General features: G+C 42.0%; 1 protein-coding gene across 2 annotated transcripts in view; it reads left to right on the top strand.

Annotated features, from left to right (window-relative positions):
- Window positions 1-18,725, top strand: part of DGKI (diacylglycerol kinase iota) — a 513,531-nt gene that overhangs the window by 431,601 nt on the left and 63,205 nt on the right. For both annotated transcript variants that reach the window (XM_070788214.1, XM_070788213.1), the window contains exon 29: window positions 17,210-17,235. In XM_070788214.1, the coding sequence (XP_070644315.1) occupies window positions 17,210-17,235 (26 nt within the window). The remainder of the gene's footprint in view (window positions 1-17,209; window positions 17,236-18,725) is intronic.

The following is an 18,725-nucleotide window of genomic DNA, read 5'->3' as shown; positions in this document are numbered from 1 at the left end:
CACCACAGTTCAAAAGCATCAATTTTCCGGCACTCAGCCTTCTTCACAGTCCAACTCTCACATCCATACCTGACCACTGGAAAAACCATAGCCTTGACTAGACAGACCTTTGTTGGCAAAGTAATGTCTCTGCTTTTTAATATGCTATCTAGGTTGGTCATAACTTTTCTTCCAAGGAGTAAGCGTCTTTTAGTTTCAAGGCTGCAACCACCATCTGCAGTGATTTGGGAGCCCAAAAAATAAAGTCTGACACTGTTTCCACTGTTTCCCCATCTATTTCCCATGAAGTGATGGGACCAGATGCCATGATGTTAGTTTTCTGAATGTTGAGCTTTAAGCCAACTTTTTCACTCTCCTCTTTCACTTTCATCGAGGCTTTTGAGTTCCTTTTCACTTTCATCATTATATCACCAGCAAAGTGATAGTGTTAGTCTGTCGGTCCTGTCAGACTCGTTGTGACCCCATGTACTATAGCCCACCAGGCTCCTCTGTCCATGGGATTCTCCAGGCAAGAACACTGAAGTGGGTTGCCATTTCCTTCTCCAGGGGATCTTCCTGACCCAGGGATTGAACCCAGGTCTCCTGCATTACAGGCAAATTCTTTAGCATCTGAGCCACCAGAGAAGCCCTCATCACCAGAAATGCCTGTCAAATAATTGAATATTCCATGACAGTTTCACATCACTCTACCTAAAGTGTCCTTAAGGAAGTTTGTACAACTGGAACATTATTTAAGGATAGCCTAAACACTTAATAATACTTTAAAAAATTGGTCTTTTTAGTGTAGTCTAGAATTCTGAACCACCCTATCAAGAAGATAGACCCCAAACTTCACCTTTTCCCAAAACTCAGAAGTTCTGGTTTGAATATAGGAGTAATAGTTGCTTGCCTGTCTTGTCTTCAGCTATTTACTTTGCCCAATTTCTTCTTGGAACATTAGGTGATGGCCTGATTTTAAAAAAAAAGGATAATTGTGCTTGCTGTCAAAGCTCCAGGTTCTCAACAGGAAGACAGCCTATTGGGCAGCGATTTTGGTTGTGGAAATATCCTTCAAGCATCAAAATCAGATAAGAGGGAGAAAATTAATCCTCTTAGTGGGAGGCAGGTTTTGCTGGAATCTATCTCAGAGATGAGATCAGTGCTGTCAGGATAGAGACAGTCTCTTGTGTCTGCTTCACGAAGATAGTTGGGTCCCATCCCTACTTACCTTTGATGACTCTAAATCTTGCTCTCCCTGGCTAATCACTCAAGCTGGAGAAAGTGCAGTTTAGCTGGCATGTATCTTCCTTTTTTCTTCTTTTTCTCCTAACTTACCTCCAGTCATTATCCTCTCTTGCCAAACACATAATAATACTCTCTCCTTTTATGTGTGCAAAATAATTAATAAGAAATGGTGCTCTGTTCTTTCTCTAATTGCTCCTCAATTGGATGCAGGAAATTAACATCCTATAGTAATAAAGATGCACTGAATCCCTGACTCAGAGAGCTGTTGCTATTTTATAAGCTAGACAGTAAAAGGTGACTGGTGGACACTGGCAGTGGTAGGTGCTGCTGACGAGCACAGCATAGGGTGGAGCCGGGAGAAATAATTGTTCCTAGAAGCCTTTGCATGTCTCCCATGCCATGCTCATATGTGCTGTCACTCAGTCATGTCCGACTCTTTGTGACACTATGGACTGCAGCCCACCAGGCTCCTCTGCCCAAGGAATTCCAGGCAAGAATACTGGAATGTGGTGCCATTTCCTCTTCCGGGGACCTTCCCTATCTGGGGATTGAACCCGCAGGTGGATTCTTTACCACTAGCGCCACCTGAGAAGCCTATGTCATACGTCTCAATTATGTCGGTAGTGAAGTTTAGTTCTTGAAGAGGTTGTGAATATTCTTTGGACAAAAGGGAGAAACGTGGCTTGTGGGGAGCCATAAACTATCAACATGTTATGGGTGGAAGAGAATTCTCGGATTTCCAACTAAAAGAGACAAGGCAAAGCCAGAGCATTGGGAAGTACGAGAGCAATTTGTGCAGGAAAGCACTTTCCTTGAGTTTGCTGAGAGGCAGAGATCAATGGGAAGGGCATCTCAGGAAATTATTGAGTCTTCTTTAAAATCAAATCAGGGGATTTCTCTTTCCTTCCAACAACACAGAGTGCCATAGGGCATAAGGAAAGCAAGTCAGAAGGTGACAAGAGCCTTTGGGGACAAATTCACTTAAGCACCATTCTAAAACTGGGAAAACAACTCCCATCTCCTTCTGCACTGGAGGAGTTAGAGTGTTTTTATGGCAGTATAGGAATGGGCATTTGTTTGTTTTCAGGGGCTTTGCCAGAAGTGGAAGAATGCACCATGATTTATCTATATCAATTTCTCATTTTCTCCTACAGCTCCTTTCCTGTTTTGCGTTGCTTATAATGTAAACGTTATATAGAAACTGCCCTGTTTTTGGACACAGAAGAGTGGGGAAGAGAGGTGTGTTTTTTTTGTTTTTTTTTTTTATTTTGTTTCTCATGCCAGTGTCTAGAACGTGAATTTCCTCTTCTGAGAACTGAGTGAGATGGGAGGAGATGTTGACAGGAAAACTTCCAGAGTATAGGACAGTTATCTTCAGGAGGAGCAACAAAGCCACTCCCAACTCTACCTATTTTTTTCTGCCATTTTCTGATGCTGGATTCAGAAGTCCTTATGGCATTTCATAAAAATAATTAGCTGTGGGTAAGCCTTGCTCAATCACCTTGGCCCCACAAGATAAATATTATCTCTCCTGCATGTTGTGGTATGTGAGATAGTTTTTTGTATAAGTTTCTTATTTTAATGGGTTTCCCAGGTGGCTCAGTGGGTAAAGAATCCACCTGCACTGCAGGAGATGTGGGTTCGATCCCTGAGTCAGGAAGATTTCCTGGAATTGGGCATGGCAACCCACTCCAGTATTCTTGCCTGGGAAATCCCATGGACAGAGGAGCTTTGTGGACTACAGTCTCTGGGTCTCAGAGTCGGACATGACTGCAGCAATTGAGCACATTGGCTTGTGTTAATACTGAATGTAGCACTCAGGTGACTTGCCCTCACAATTGAGAGCTTCATGTTTCAATTTATGCTTAAAAAAAAAAAGTCCACATTCAGAAAACTCCAGATGGATTGCGTCTCAACAGGAGTTGTAGGCCAGGGTTCCCAGAGTCATTAGGCTAAAGCCAGCAACTCTTTCTAAAAGGTATTCCTTGCTAATGCTCTAGACAGCTCTCCGCAGGTATATTTCCCTTGATCAGATTTTAGAATAGCATGCCTTTTCTATTCCTTTAATCTCTTTTTAGAAACTAGGCAGGAAACTATATTGCAAAGACTGACTTGTAATATGAACCATCACATCTTTTTTTCTGCGTGATTGTACAATGTCTGATGCAGTTTTTTTTGTTGTTGTTGTTATTTTTGCAGTATCTTCCAAATGTTAAATGTATTTCCCTGGAGTGTTCAGATTTTACATAATAAAAAGTGTGATAGTCCAGTTTTCATGTTGAAGGAACTTGGACAGTATTAGATTCTTCTACATCATTTTTTTTAATCTGATTTTTCTTGTATCCACTTCCCACTTTTGCCCCTTTGTCCTTGCATTTCCAACACCTTCCTTTCCCTTTGTTGCAGTTCTTAGTGATAAACAGTAGGTGGCAGTACAGTTTCAAGCTCAAAGAGCGTTTAAGGGCCTCCTCACTCTGCAGACTGATTAAGGGCCTCCTCACTCTGCAGACTGATTAAGGAGGGCCTCCTCACTCTGCACAGGAGAAACGGAATTATACAAGCAAGTGGTAAAACAGGGGTGTTTTCAAAACACCAAATATAACTAAACACAGGAACTTATTTAAAAACAGAGGATATTTCAAGTACAGCTCACGTGGGGACCATCGGGTATATATTTGAATAGGAGGAAACTATGAGCATGAATAGAATTAGAAGAAATTTACATCAAAGGAGAAGAACTCACCAAACAGCCTTATTATTTGAGTCCTGGAACTTATTTCCCCACCTCCACACAAATGCCCATCTCTCTCCTTCCTCTTTCCGCACCCTCCCCTCTGTTGGTGGTGAATGTTACCTTTGAGGCTGTTTGGCAGTCCCTGAATGGGTTTGTGACCACTTGAATAGAGAATGTGTTTGTCTTTCTCCCATTTCAATGCCACTCTGTGTGGCTGCTGTAACTTTCATCTCTCTCACTCTTATTCTCGCCTGCTCCCTTACTGTATGTGCTTTGTTCATTGTCTTAATAGCAATTTTCATAATTAGCAGGGAGGAAAAGAAAACAAAGAGAGGCTTGTATAATTGATGGAGATTCTCAGTGCTGAGGGATTTCTGGTTCTATTTTACCTTGTTGGAGATGCTTGGGGGCTGGAGTGATGGTGGTGAAGATGTCACCTATATCCATGATCTCACTGTCGCTCCCTCAAGCCCTCAAGATGATGTCATGGTCTGGGCATAGCAATCCTTAGGCAATGCATATCCTCAAGGAAAGCTCAAGGGAGAATGCAGTTGCCCAGAGATGATTACCTACAGTCATGCTTTGAGACCATATTAAATCATCCCTAGGCCGGCTTGATTTAAACTGAGTGTTCTTCGTTCATCCACAGTTGCAGGAAATAAATTCAATTTGTGAAGCCTCGTGACTTTAATATAAAACAAGAGAAAAATAAAGATGGTGTTTCTGCAGCAGTGGTGTGTGGACCCTTGAAATGAGCCTGGACGGGATGTCCAGCTGGGAAATCCGTTTCCACTCAGGCCATTTCTCAAGAGTTTGTTAACAGACAGCTAGCAATAATGGCCCAGGCAGGAGACAAGAGTCCAGCCTGGGGAACTTTGCCCAGGCCTGAATGTTGTCTTTTTTCAAAATTGGAATGCAGCTGCTTTACAATGTTGTGTTGGTTTCTGCTGTACAGCAAAGTGAATCAGCCACAAGTACACATATATCTCCTCTTCCTTGCATTTCCTTCCCATTTAAGTTACCACAGAGCACTGAGTAGGATTCCCTGTGCTACACAGTTCTCGTTAGTAATCTATGTTATACATAGTGGTGTATGTGTGGCAATCCCAATCTCCCAGTCTATCCCACCCCCTCCTTCCCTCCTTGATGCCCATATGTTTGCTCTCTATGTCATGTCTCTAGACGTGCTTGGCAAATAAGTTCATCTGTACCATTTTCCTAGATTCCACATATATAGGTTCAGTTCAGTTCAGTTGCTCAGTTGTGTCCGACTCGTTCCAACCCCATGGACTGCAGCATGCCAGGCTTCCCTGTCCATCACCAATTCCTGGAGCTTGCTCACACTTAGGTCTATCGAGTCAGTGATGCCATCCAACCATCTCATCCTCTGTCGTGCCCTTCTCCTCCTGCCTTCAATCTTTACCAGCAAAAGGGTCTTTTCAAATGAGTCAGTTCTTCACATCACGTGGCCAGAGTATTGGAGTTTCAGCTTTAGCATCAGTCCTTCCAGTGAATATTCAGGACTGATTTCCTTTAGGATGGACTGGTTGGATCTCCTTGCAGTCCAGGAGACACTCAAGAGTCTTCTCCAACACCACAGTTCAAAAGCATCAATTCTTTGGCGCTCAGCTTTCTTTATAGTCCAACTCTCACATCCATACATGACTACTGGAAAAACCATAGCCTTGATGAGACAGACCTTTTTTGGCAAAGTAATGTCTCTGCTTTTTAATATGCTACCTAGATTGGTCATAACTTTCCTTCCAAGGAGTAAGCGTCTTTTAATTTCATGGCTGCAGTCACCATCTGCAGTGATTTTGGAGCCCCGCAAAATAAAGTCTGACACTGTTTCCACTGTTTCCCCATCTATTTGCCATGAAGTGATGAGACCGGATGCCATGATCTTAGTTTTCTGAATGTTGTGCTTTAAGCCAACTTTTTCACTCTCCTCTTTCACTTTCATCAAGAGGCTCTTTAGTTCTTCTTCACTTTCTGCCATAAGGGTGGTGTCATCTGCATATCTGAGGTTATTGATATTTCTCCTGGCAATCTTGACTCCAGCTTGTGTTTCCTTCAGCCCAGCGTTTCTCATGATGTACTCTGCATATAAGTTAAATAAGCAGGGTGATAATATACAGCCTTGACATACTACTTTCCCAATTTGGAACCAGTCCATTGTTCCATGTTCAGTTCTAACTGTTGCTTCTTGACCTACCTATAGATTTCTCAGGAGGTGGGTAAGGTGAACTGGTATTCCCATCTCTTGAAGGATTTTTCCACAGTTTGTTGTGAGCTACACAGTCAAAAAGGCTTTGGTGTAATCAATAAAGCAGAAGTAGATGTTTTTCTGGAATTCTCTTACTTTTTCAATGATCCAACAGATGTTGGCAATTTATTTTCCTCTTTCCGACTTCTCTCTGTGTGACAGTCTCTAGGTCCATCCACATCTCTGCAAATCAGGCCTGAATGTTCTTCATGTTCTTCAGTAGGAATAAGTGCATCAGCACACGATGGGAGCCTATATGCACAGATACTAGGTTTCACCAAAGTGTGAGAAAAGTGGGCAAGTCCAGGGAACTTTCAGGGCTGTGGTCAGGAGAGGGCAGAAGGAATGAATGTAGAATGACAAAGGAGAGAGGGAAAGAATAGAGTTGACATAAAACTAGAAGAAACCAGATGCTTCTCTTTCTCTTCCTAAGTAGGATGGATGATCGACCCTCTGCTTATAGAAAGTAGTGTTTTTGCTCATCCCAAAAGCTGGAGTGTTAAGAGAAAAGGTAGGCATGAAAAGGAAAATCGGTGAAACATACATCGAGAGTTGCTTTCAAAGTACAGACAAGGACTTGCTTGTTCATGAAGACTTCACGCCTGAGGGCGGTTTATTTGTAGTGTGCCAGGAGGATTCTAGAGGTAGCGTGGCTCCTGGACCACCATACTGTGTTTCTTCCTGTGTTTTCTATTCTAATTTCATAATGGCAACCAGAAAATGAAGGGGACCTCGGCTCATCCAGCCAGGCCTGTAAGTTGATAGGAAATATCTCAGAGCTCCCCTCCCCTATCCACATTCTTATAGAAATGTCTCATTCGTATTTTCAGAATACGAATCTTTGTTTTTGTGTCCAGTGGCTCAGATGGTAAAAAGCCCACCTTCAATGCAGGAGACCTGGGTCGGGAAGATCCCCGGGAGAAGGAAATGGTAACCCATTCCAGTATTCTTGCCTGGAGAATTCCATGGACAGAGGAGCCTGGCGGGCTACAGTCCATGTGGTAGCAAAGAGTTGGACATGATTGAGTGATCAATGCTTTCACTTTCTTTGAAGTGCCTTTTACACATGTGCTATATTTTCATTCCAAACTCACCTCTGTGTGGTGACCTGGTTCGTTGCCAACTCCAAGTCAGGTGATGGTTTAGAAACTCTTAAGTAGAAAGTCTTATGTGTTGGGTACACTGGGAAAGAAAGATTGATGTTCATTTGTGAGTGATCCTCTCTAAAAAGTAGTAGACCAGTATAGGTGGCACCCCAATATTCATCTGATCTATCTTTAGGAAAGATTGTGCAAAATGGATAGTCTATTGATCTACCCCTTTCCTAGTGGGGAAATGATACTGATGTTCCAAGGAAGGGCCAAGAAAGAAAGCCATGGATGCTATCAAGATAAAACCATGGGATAAAAAAAAAAAAAAGACAATATTTTTAGAGGCCTTTTAAAAAAGTAGAGTCAGAACAGTATTACTCAAATACAAAAGATATCACGTTTGAAGAGCTTGTAGATTTACAGCATCTCAGATTTCATAGAAGTTTCCAAGAAAATGCATGTTTCAAAAATGTACAGCAGAGAATATTAACACATCAAAAAGGCTGAACTAGTCATGATGCCTTATCACCTCAGTTCTAGCTTTATTGATTAAAAACAGTAAAACATCACAAGCAGTGGCATATTTCTCAAAGACTTTCACCTTCATAACCAGGACGTACTTGTGCTCTCTTATTACTACGTCGCTGGTAGAAAACTGGGCACATTTTTCAGTGTCCTTAAGCCTTGTGATTGATCGACTGAAAGATCAGAGGCCTTGAGGGGAAGCTTGCTGATGGAAGGCAATCTACACAAGCATCTTTGTGATTCTCAGAGGTTCCTTGTGTCTTGATGATGACACGGTCTAGAAGCAGTCCCGTCCAGGACAGCAGCTGCAGCCAGGGTGTGCTTCATGTCTCATCCCCTTGGATTGTTGATATCTGCATACACTAATCTTACGATTCATTCTGAGATGCTATAACTGTATTTAAGCAGATCATTTCGTATTTCCTTTTTCTTGAAAACGTCCCTTTCCAGAGGAGAACAAACCGATCCCCTAGCAGACCTTGGAGATGTTCCTGAAGCTGACAGTCTTAAATTCAGATTTTTTTTTTTTTTTAACTGTGTTGTTTTTTGTTAAGAATTCAAGTGACTTTTACTTTGAGATCAATAGCCATAACATGGCTATGGAATTTTCAGTATGAAAATATTTTACCAGTTAAACTATATAATTCCCATCTGAAAGCAATGTCTTATTTTCCTGAAAAGTGTTAGTCACTCAGTCATGTCTGACTCTTTGCAACCCCATGGTAGCAAAGTAGCCCACCAGTCTCCTTTGTCTATGGGATTATCCAGGCAAGAATACTGGAGGAGGTTAGCCATTCCCTTCTCCAGGGGATCTTTCCAACCCAGAGATGGAACCTGGGTCTCCCGCATTACAAGCAAGATTCTTTACCATCTGAGCTGCCAGGAAAGCATTTATTTTCAGGTTCCCATGTATACTCTCATTTGAGAAGTCTTGCCTTCATTTGAAGGGAAAGAAAAGTATGAATATTCAAGTAAGTGGGGTTAACATTGGAAAGGGGACTTTCACTAGCCCATGTTCAAATTAAGATTCATAGAAAAGTGTATCAGAGTGGCTTAAAAAGCAAAACTCTTCCACAAAGCAGATATTTGAAGGGATGAATAAATGAATGGATTCCTTCTTAATGCAGTTTTAATTGTGAGTCACCTCCTTTTAATCCTTTTATTTCCCCAGTGCAGTGGGGACACAGTAGGGAAAGCCTGCAGGTTTTTTCTATAATTTAATAATTCAAAGATCTGAGTAAACCTTTATACTTGTCCTCTGCTGTGGTCTTCTAGCTTTTTTTTGACTGTTGTGTTTCTTCTTTAAGTTTCTGTTCAGACTCTGTTTCCTTCCCTTGTTTCTTCCTTCCTCCCCTTATTCCATCTATTGATCTCATGGCAAAGCATTAAGTTTTTACCTGCTTCTTGCCGTTGTCGTTTTAGTGCGGACTCCGCCTGTGTTTTATCTGTCAGAAATCCCTGTTCTGCTCTCTTCTTAGGGTGGTTTTGTGTAGATGTCCTGCTGATCCCCTTTTGTTCATAACTCACATTTGTTTGGGGCGAGTTCTTTTTAGAACTACTGCTTGGGATGAATAATTAGGGAAAGAAGGTTGGTGGGTTTCTGGAAACTTTGAGTCTCTAGTCTTCATACTCTTTCTTAGCAGCACTCTCCTCTAGGGTTTGCTTCTGCTCCTGAATGGCTCAGAGCTAAGGGCTTTGGTTAGCCTTGTCTCCTCATTTAAGATGGACACATTCTGTCTGCTTGAACGTGGTCCAACTTTACTAGACTTAGTAGCTCCTCATATCTAATAATTCCGGTTTAGGGACGTCTTCTAGTTTAGCCAGAGATGATGCTTTCTTTTCTGTTTCTCATTGTCCCTGTTATTTTCCATGGATTTCAAAAAGGATTGAAGAGCACACGGATGCGGAGGTTCTGCGATTCTAGTCTGTAGCTTGTCTTCTGACTTTATTCTCACTGTTTTGTGATCTGCTCTGTCCACAACTGCACGATCAAAAGCACAGATGAGAAGCTGTGACTTCTCTGCATCAGAACTTTGCTCCGTGTAGCTTAGAACCAAAATGACAAGCCCCTCAGCCTCTATATGAAACGCCCCTCCCTCTTGTGGCTCTAGACATAATGTTTATGACTCCTCTACATGCGAACAACACTAAGTTGCTTGTATATCTGATCACATGTTGTGAAATTTTCTATCCTAATCCTTTCTCATATGCCTGTAGCCTCCACCTGAAATAATTCTTTGTTTCTTACTTACCTAATAGGCTTCTACTTATCCTTCAAACCCAAATCGTTTATAAATTTTTTGATGATGGCCGTTCTGACCAGTGTGAGGTAACTACCTCACTGTGATTTTGACTTGAATTTCTCTAATAACTGGTGATATTGAGCATCTTTTCATGTGTTTCCTGGCCATCTGGATATCTTCTTTGGAGAAATGTCTGTTTAGGTCTTTTGCTCATTTTTTGATTGTATTATTTATTTTTTTTGATATTGAGCTGCAAGAGATGTTTGTATATTTTGGAGATGTGGGTGAACCTGGAGTCTGCTGTACAGATTGAAGTAAGTCAAAAAGAAAAACAAATAATCATATATTAACGCATATATCTGGAAGTTAGAAAAATGGTACCGATGAACCTATTTGCAGAGCAACAATAGAAAGGCATGCATTTTCCCCCAAGAGAAAGGACTTGGGGACACATGGTGGGGACAGGGGAGGCTGGAAAGAGTTGAGAGAGGAGCACTGAAACATACACATCCAGTTCAGTCACTCAGTCGTGTCCGACTCTTTGCGACCCCAAGGACTACAGCACACCAGGCCTCCCTGTCCATCACCAACTCCCAGAGTTCACTCAAACTCACGTCCACTGAGTGGGTGATGCCATCCAACCATCTCATCCTCTGTCGTCGCCTTCTCCTCCTGCCTTCAATCTTTCCCAGCATCAGGATCTTTTCCAGTGAGTCAGCTCTTCGCATGAGGTTGCCAAAGTATTGGAGTTTCAGCTTCAGCACCAGTCCTTCCAGTGAACACCCAGGACTGATTTCCTTTAGGATGGACTGGTTGGATCTCCTTGCAGTCCAAGGGACTCTCAAGAGTCTTCTCCAACACCACAGTTCAAAAGCATCAATTCTCTGGCGCTCAGCTTTCTTTATAGTCCAACCCTCTTATCCATACATGACCACTGGAAAAACCATAGCCTTGACTAGATGGACCTTTGTTGACAAAGTAATGTCTCTGCTTTTTAATATGCTGTCTAGGTTGGTCATAACTTTCCTCCCAAAGAATAAGCGTCTTTTAATTTCATGGCTGCAGTCCCCATCTGCAGTGATTTTGGAGCCCAAAAAAATAAAGTCTGACACTGTTTCCCCATCTGTTTGCCATGAAGTAATGGGACCAGATGCCATGATCTTCGTATTCTGAATGTTGAGCTTTAAGCCAATGTTTTCACTCTCCTCTTTCACTTTCATCAAGAGGCTCTTTAGTTCTTCTTCACTTTCTGCCATAAGGGTGGTGTCATCTGCATATCTGAGGTTATTGATATTTCTCCTGGCAATCTTGATTCCAGCTTGTGCTTCATCCAGCCCAGTGTTTCTCTTGATGTACTCTGCATATAAGTTAAATAAGCAGGGTGACAATATACAGCCTTGACGTACTCCTTTTCCTATTTGGAACCAGTCTGTTGTTCTATGTCCAGTTCTAACTGTTGCTTCCTGATCTGCATATAGATTTCTCGGGAGGCAGGTAAGGTGGTCTGGAATTCCCATCTCTTTCAGAATTTTTCAGTTTGTGGTGATCCACACAGTCAAAAGCTTCAGCATAGTCAATAAAGCAGAGATAGATATTTTTCTGGAACTCTTGCTTTTTCATTGATCCAACGGATGTTGGCAATTTGATCTCTGGTTCCTCTGCCTTTTCTAAATCCAGCTTGAACATCTGAAAGTTCATGGTTCGCATATTGTTGACGCCTGGCTTAGAGAATTTTGAGTATTACTTTACTATCGTGTGAGATGAATGCAATTGTGTGGTAGTTTGAGCATTCTTTGGCATTGCCTTTCTTTGGGATTGGAATGAATACTGACCTTTTCCAGTCCTGTGGCCACTGCTGAGTTTTCCAAATTTGCTGGCAATACATATACATTACCATATGTGAACTAGATAGCTGGCAGGAATCTGCTGTATTGCACAGGGAGCTCAGCTCAGTGCTCTGTGTTGAACTGTCGGGGTGGGATGAGGGGCAGAAGGGAGGCTCAAGAGGCAAGGGATATATGTATATTTAAGCTGATTATTTCATTGTACAGCAGAAACCAACACACAATTTTAAAAGCAATTATATGCCAACTAAAAACAAAAAAAAAAGCCCAGCTCAGACAGTTCTTGAGTTTTGAAGCCTTCTTTTACTTCTTTTGAAAGAGCACTGGTCTTCCTCTCTTCTGTGCTCTTTACTCATACATGTTTTGATGATTGCAGTTTTTCATTATAATCATTTGGTTAGATATTTTCCTCCTACACTAGGTTATGTGTTCCTTGAAATTGATGTCTTATTTCTTTGTCAATCTACATCACATTTAGGGCCTGGTGGTTAAGAGGGTCTCAAGTAACAGTTATTCAGGTTCAAGTCATTATAAATGGAAAGATTCAGATCTGAATAATCATTATTCAGGGTTAATAAAATAGGTGAAAGATTTTTAAATGCTGGACTTGAATTTCTGTTTTCACTGTCTCTGCTGGATTTGAATGGAATGTAAATAAACATGTGAAATAATACCAAAACAAACAAAACAGGACAAAATCAAGTATAAAGTTCCTGTTGTTGTTCAGCCACTAAGTCGTATCTGACTCTTTTGTGACCCTGTTGACCGTAGCCCACCAGGCTCCTCTGTCCATGGGATTTCTCAGGCAAGAATACTAGAGTGGGTTGCCATTTCCTTCTCCAGGGGATCTTCCCAACCCAGGAATCTAACCTGCATCTCGTGCATCGGCAGGTGGATTCTCTGCCCCTGAGCCACCAGGGAAGCCCATCATAAAAGAAACCTGTGGTGAGGAAAAAAGTGAGGAGGCAAACTCTAAATCCTGGAGCTATTTGAGCGCTAGAATCCCATGGACGGAGGAGCCTGGTGGGCTGCAGTCCATGGGGTCGAGAAGAGTCGGACACGACTGAGCGACTTCACTTTCACTTTTCACCTTCATGCATTGGAGAAGGAAATGGCAACCCACTCCAGTGTTCTTGCCTGGAGAATCCCAGGGACTGAGGAGCCTGGTGAGCTGCCGTCTATGGGGTCGCACAGAGTCGGACACGACTGAAGCGATTTAGCAGCAGCAGCAGCAGCAGCAAAGCTATAGTCAGCATTAAGAGAGTAGATACTTTTTCCAGGATAAAATGTATGTGCAGGAGAAATGAGCAGGCTGGGACAACACTTCAAGTCGTTCAGGTGCAACTGGAGGAAAAGCAGCGAGCTTTCTTGCCTTCCCGCGTTGTCAGGTTAAGGAAGGTTATCTCTTCCCGGGACTCAACCTCTCTGTTTTAAAAATAACTGTGTATACTGCTGATTTCATGGTATTTCTTCTCTCCTGAGCTAAGTTCCATAAAACTTTTTATGCCCATTTCCAGCAATAATGGATGATGTGCCTGTCTCAGTGGAATAATTTAGTGACTCGCTCCGGTGAAAGGTGAAATGCTGAGTGAGGATTGAAATACTCCATATGTCTTAAAATTCCACAAACCTAGGCGTGTGGGAGACATTCCACACAGAAACTCAACATGACTAATCCTTAGAAAACAGTCTGAAATCGATCTTTCTTCCCCGCTGCCTGGACATACCGCAGAAGGCATCCCCCTGGGGCTCTCATGGAGCCATCTGGAATTTTTCAGGTTTAATATTAGTACTTTGCTTCTACAGAAAGGCAGCAAAAACCCTTCCTCCCGGGTCTTCCACCTGAGACATCTAGTGGTCCATCCATCGGCATGGATTTTCCTTTATTCCTATAACTCTGTGAGAAATTAATTGTGAACCATCCAAGACAGGCTTTTGCTTACTTCTCATCAGAAAACACCATGAATGAAGATGTTTCCTTGTTACTAGCTCTTTTTTATGTCCTGGGTAGCTTAAAAAATTCTCCAGTTTCTTTTTTCCTTTTTAATTTTTATTTTGTGCAGGAGTGGTGTTGATTAATGATGTTGTGTTAGTTTCAGGAGTGCAGCAAAAGTGATTGATGTACATACACATATGTCAGTTCTTTTTCAAATTCCTTTCCCATTTAGGTTGGAACAGAGTATTGAGCAGAGTCCCCTGTGCTATACAGTAGGCCCTTGTTGGTTATGTTTTAAATATAGCAGTGTGTACATGTCAATCCTGCTGCTCCTTTGTTCAGGCCCCTCTGGTCCTTTATTGGATGGTGGGCATGTCTGGGGTGGGGTGGAGCCTGGAGAGTGCCCACATCGTCACTAATGTGAAGCTTCAGATCACTCCCTGGATCCTTCCTTCCTAGCTGACCTAGGAGCTGGCAGACTAGAAGATAGTTTGAAGGTGATGTGATTTTTGAGGAGTTCCAGAATGTGTCTGAGTCCAAACTCTAGTGTATGGTGCTGAAATTAATGCCATTTCATACCTTTTAATCAGGGATCCTCTGTGTTCTAAATAAGACATGGTCCTAGTTTCCAAGGAGCTCACAGCCTAGTGGGGCTTCCCTGGTGGCTCAATGGTAAAGAATCTGCCTGCCAAGCAGGAGAGGCAGATTCGATCCCTGGGTCAGGAAGAAGGGATCTCCTTCCTGGGAAAGGAAATTGCACCCCACTCCAGTATTCTTGCCTGGGAAATCTCATGGACAGAGGAGCCTGGTGGGCTGCAGTCATTGGGGTTGCAAAGAGTTGGACACGACTTAGCAACTAAACCACCACCGCCACCACAGCTTAGTGAGAAGGCTGGTGTGTGCAAGTATGAAACAGTGGCCCTTAGGGAGAGGACAGGTCAGCTCCACCTGGGAGTCCCAGTGGCATTTCTCAAGCAGATGCCACAGAGATGATTTAGGGTGGTGTCAGGGGCCCTCCCTGTGTCTGCCTCCCAGATGCCTACTTACTCTCCACCAGATCTTGAGACCCTCTGTAGTCTTCACATGCAAGTGTCTACTTAAAGAGACCGCTGACGTTGAACTAATTTCACACTTCACCACCCAGTGAAAGTTAAGGCTGTCTCACCATTACTCCTATGTCTGTATTACTGTACTGCTTGTTCACATAATGGACAAAAATATTTCTGATCAGTAGATAAAGTAAAATGGTATTGGGCATCCCAAAGTAGCTAAAATTGTCCTTCAACCACTATGTCCCAATTGAATCATCCTTGCCTCAATGTTTGCATCCTGTCTCATAAACATTATATTGTTGTTGTTGTTCAGTTGCTAAGTCGTGTCTGATGCTTTGCAACTCCATGGACTGCAGCACGCCAAGCTTCCCTGTCTTTCACTATCTCCCGGAGCTTGCTCAAACTCATGTCCACTGAGTCGGTGATGCCATCCAACCATCTCATCCCCCTTCACCCCTTTCTCCTCTTGCCCTCAATCTTTACCAGCATCAGAGTCTTTTCCAATGAGTTGGCTCTTCGCATCAAGTGGCCAAAGTATTGGAGCTTTATCATCAACCTTGCAATGAATATTTAGGGTTGATTTTCTTTATGATTGACTGGTTTGATCTCCTTGCTGTCTAAAGGACTCTCCAGAGTCTTCTGTGGCACCACGGTTCGAAAACACCACAGTTCTTCAATGCTCAGTTTTCTTTATGGTCCAACTCTCACATCTGTACATGACTCCTGGAAAAACCATAGCTTTGACTGTATAGACCTCTGTTGGCAAAGTGATGTTTCTGCTTTTTAGTATGCTGTCTAGGTTTAGTTGTATTATGACTACATATAAATATTAGTTATTTAAGTTTGGTAGCTTTATTACCAAACTCACGCATTAGCCTTTGGTCATCTCCCTGCTATGGGCCCCAGTGGGCCCATCGTTTAGAGAGGACCCCTCCCTCCTGGTTTCTTGCCTCTCGCTTCAAACTTCCAACACCTCTGAAGATGGTATTATACATCTCTTTCTCCCAAGTAAAGCATGAGTTGGTAGTCAAGACAGTATCTTTCAAGCTTGAGGGGAATTCATCCACAAGGTTGTGTCTGTATTGCCCCAATTAACTTAATATGTAGTCAGCTGAGAAAGAAAAGGTTTTAATTGTGAAAGGGGTTGATGCATTATCCACTGGTATCTTTTGGCATCTTTCTTCTCTTTAATGTCACTTTATTTTTGTTTTTTGGCCATACCCTGTGGCATGTGGGGTCTTAGTTCCCTGACCAGAGTTGGTACCCACACCCCCTGCATTGGAATCAAGGAGTCTTAATCACTGGATCACCAGGGAAGTCCCATCCATTGGTATCTTAATGTCGTAATTAAACCTGAGCCTCAAATGATAGGTAAAAGTCACCAATTTGTGAAAATTCTGTGGGACCCCAGTGGTTGCCCTATCGTCTAATCCTGATTCTGATAGGTTTAGAAACACAAAGCCAACTTATAAAGTGTCTATGTCATATCACTCAAACATTAAATTCCATGAACAGTGGAAGCAAAAACCAATAATGCTTAGGGAACATCATTGCTTTTTACTTTGGTTTCATTTTTTATTGTCCAAGTAGATTTCTTTTTACCGATAGACACTTAATCTAGGGCTTATTTACCTCCGTGGCATTTTCTCTGGAGAGCTGGCCTTGGGCACTAGTGGCATGGCAAGGATTTTGTCCATCATCACATTTCTGTGAGTTCTTTTTTTGTGTGTGATAAATCCAGACAGTTTAACTAAGTTTGTTTCAGTCTTACATCACCATGCCAACAGACTGTTTTTTGAATGTTATTTGTTTATACATGTTTGGCTGCTCTGGGTCTTCACTGATACGCGAGGACTTTCTCTAGTTGCTGTTCATGGGCTTCTCGTCGGGGTGGCTTCCTTTGTTACAGAACACAGGCTCTAGGCAGGCAGGCTCAGTAGTTGCAGTGCGCAGGCTCAGTTGCTCTGTGGCATGTGGGATCTCCCCAGATCAGGAATCAAACTCATGTCTACTGCATTACCAGGCGGATTCTTAACCACCAAACCAGCAGAGAAGTCCCACTAATAGACTCTTTTAGTAAAAGATCTACCACTTAACTAATCCAGGTAAGCTTTGGGAGTTACTCACTGGAATATACCATACAACCAACACATTAATTATACCATCTACTGTATTGAATTTCTGTTTAACTGAATTTTCATGGTGTAATTTCGACAAGATTATTCTTGATCATTGTACTTAGAATTATCAGTATCACTTGCAAAAGATTTATCATGCTTATTGTCTCATTTTAGGTCACCAGTCTCTTCAGAAGATCACGGTAAGAATCTGTCTTACTTATACTAATTCAAAGGTGAAAGTTGAGCTGTGGTCCTTGCATTTCATTGTCAGCAGAATCATTTAAGAAAATGTCTTTAAGATGTTTGTCTTGTGTTTTTTAAGTGCCAATTATGAAATGCTTTTAAAAGCTTAATTCACCCTAGCTGAATTTGGTATCTTGTACTATCTTCAGATCTGTTACAACTTATTTGTTTGACAAATATTGTAAAGTTTAATGTATTCTGATTTCTGTCCCATCTCTGGATATAGTTAACCCTTGACCCATGTGGGGATTAGGAGCACCAATCCTCCACACAGTCAGAAATCTGTGTGTGACTTAGAGCTGACCCTTCGTATCTGTGATCTCTCCATTTTCTTGAATTCAACCAGCTGTGATTCCTGTAGTGCCGTAGTTTTTACTATTGAAAATAATTCCTCACACAAGTGGACCTGGGCAGGTCAAACTCATGTTGTTCAAGGGTTAACTGTACTTTTTGTGACTTTGGGCTAGTCGTGTGACTTCTCTGAGTCACAGATTTCACCTTTAAAATGGGGGTTGTAATACATATTTCCCAAAGTCCCTTCCAAATGGGACACTGAGATGTGTGGAGGATGTTATGAGTCTGATATGAGGCTGAGTGGTAGTTGTCTGAGTTGTCACACAGTTAAGATGAGTTATTTACATTTTAAGAGACAACTGTCTTATTCAAAGGAGAATGTGTATAGTTTTGTCTCAGCTAAGCTTTGAAGTTGTGTGTGTATTCAATCAGTCGGTCAAAAATGTTTAAATGTTTACAGTGGGTCAGTTATATGATCATGTTATACAGGTATGCTGTGCGGGGCTATGTGCAGGGACAGGATGATGCGTGACACACAGCTTTCTCCCTCAAGGATTTTTTGGGGGATGGAGTTAGTGGAATGCCACATACCTGCTGCTATACAAAACAAAATGCAATTCATCTTATAAAAGAGGGATAAGCTAGGACTGTAAGAGTACCATGGATGTTCTCCTTCATGCTCTTCCTATTCAGCTAAGGCACCATGATTTATTTAGGCAATCAAGTAAAAAAATAAAAGACATGTTTTAAGTTTTCCTCTTCACCCTCTATTTCCTACCTGGTCACTAAATTCTGCCAACCCTATTTTTTATACTACTTTTTTCTCTGTTTTCTTTTTCATTCCCATTCCTTTTGTTTAGGGCCTCTCTCTGTCTTACTTGGACCTTTAAAAGTGCCTTCTAACTGATAGCCATTCCTCTAGAATTCCTTCTTTTATTTCACTTTGTAACTGCCTATCACCAAAACTGATTATGGCAAAAATCTACTCCCATAGCCTGTGGGGTGAAACCTTTTCACTAGACCAACAGTTGTATTCTTCTTTCCAATGCTGAACTTAAACCTGAACTAGAAAGTCCTAAATGATGGACTCTGTCTTCCTCTCCTGGTTGTTGTTTCTCTGGGCATCTTTTCCCTTCTCTTTGTGCTCTAGCCA

This window comes from Bos indicus, chromosome 4 (genome assembly GCF_029378745.1).
Source record: "Bos indicus isolate NIAB-ARS_2022 breed Sahiwal x Tharparkar chromosome 4, NIAB-ARS_B.indTharparkar_mat_pri_1.0, whole genome shotgun sequence".
Classification (NCBI taxonomy): domain Eukaryota; kingdom Metazoa; phylum Chordata; class Mammalia; order Artiodactyla; family Bovidae; genus Bos; species Bos indicus.
This window is presented reverse-complemented; position numbering and strand designations above follow the sequence as displayed.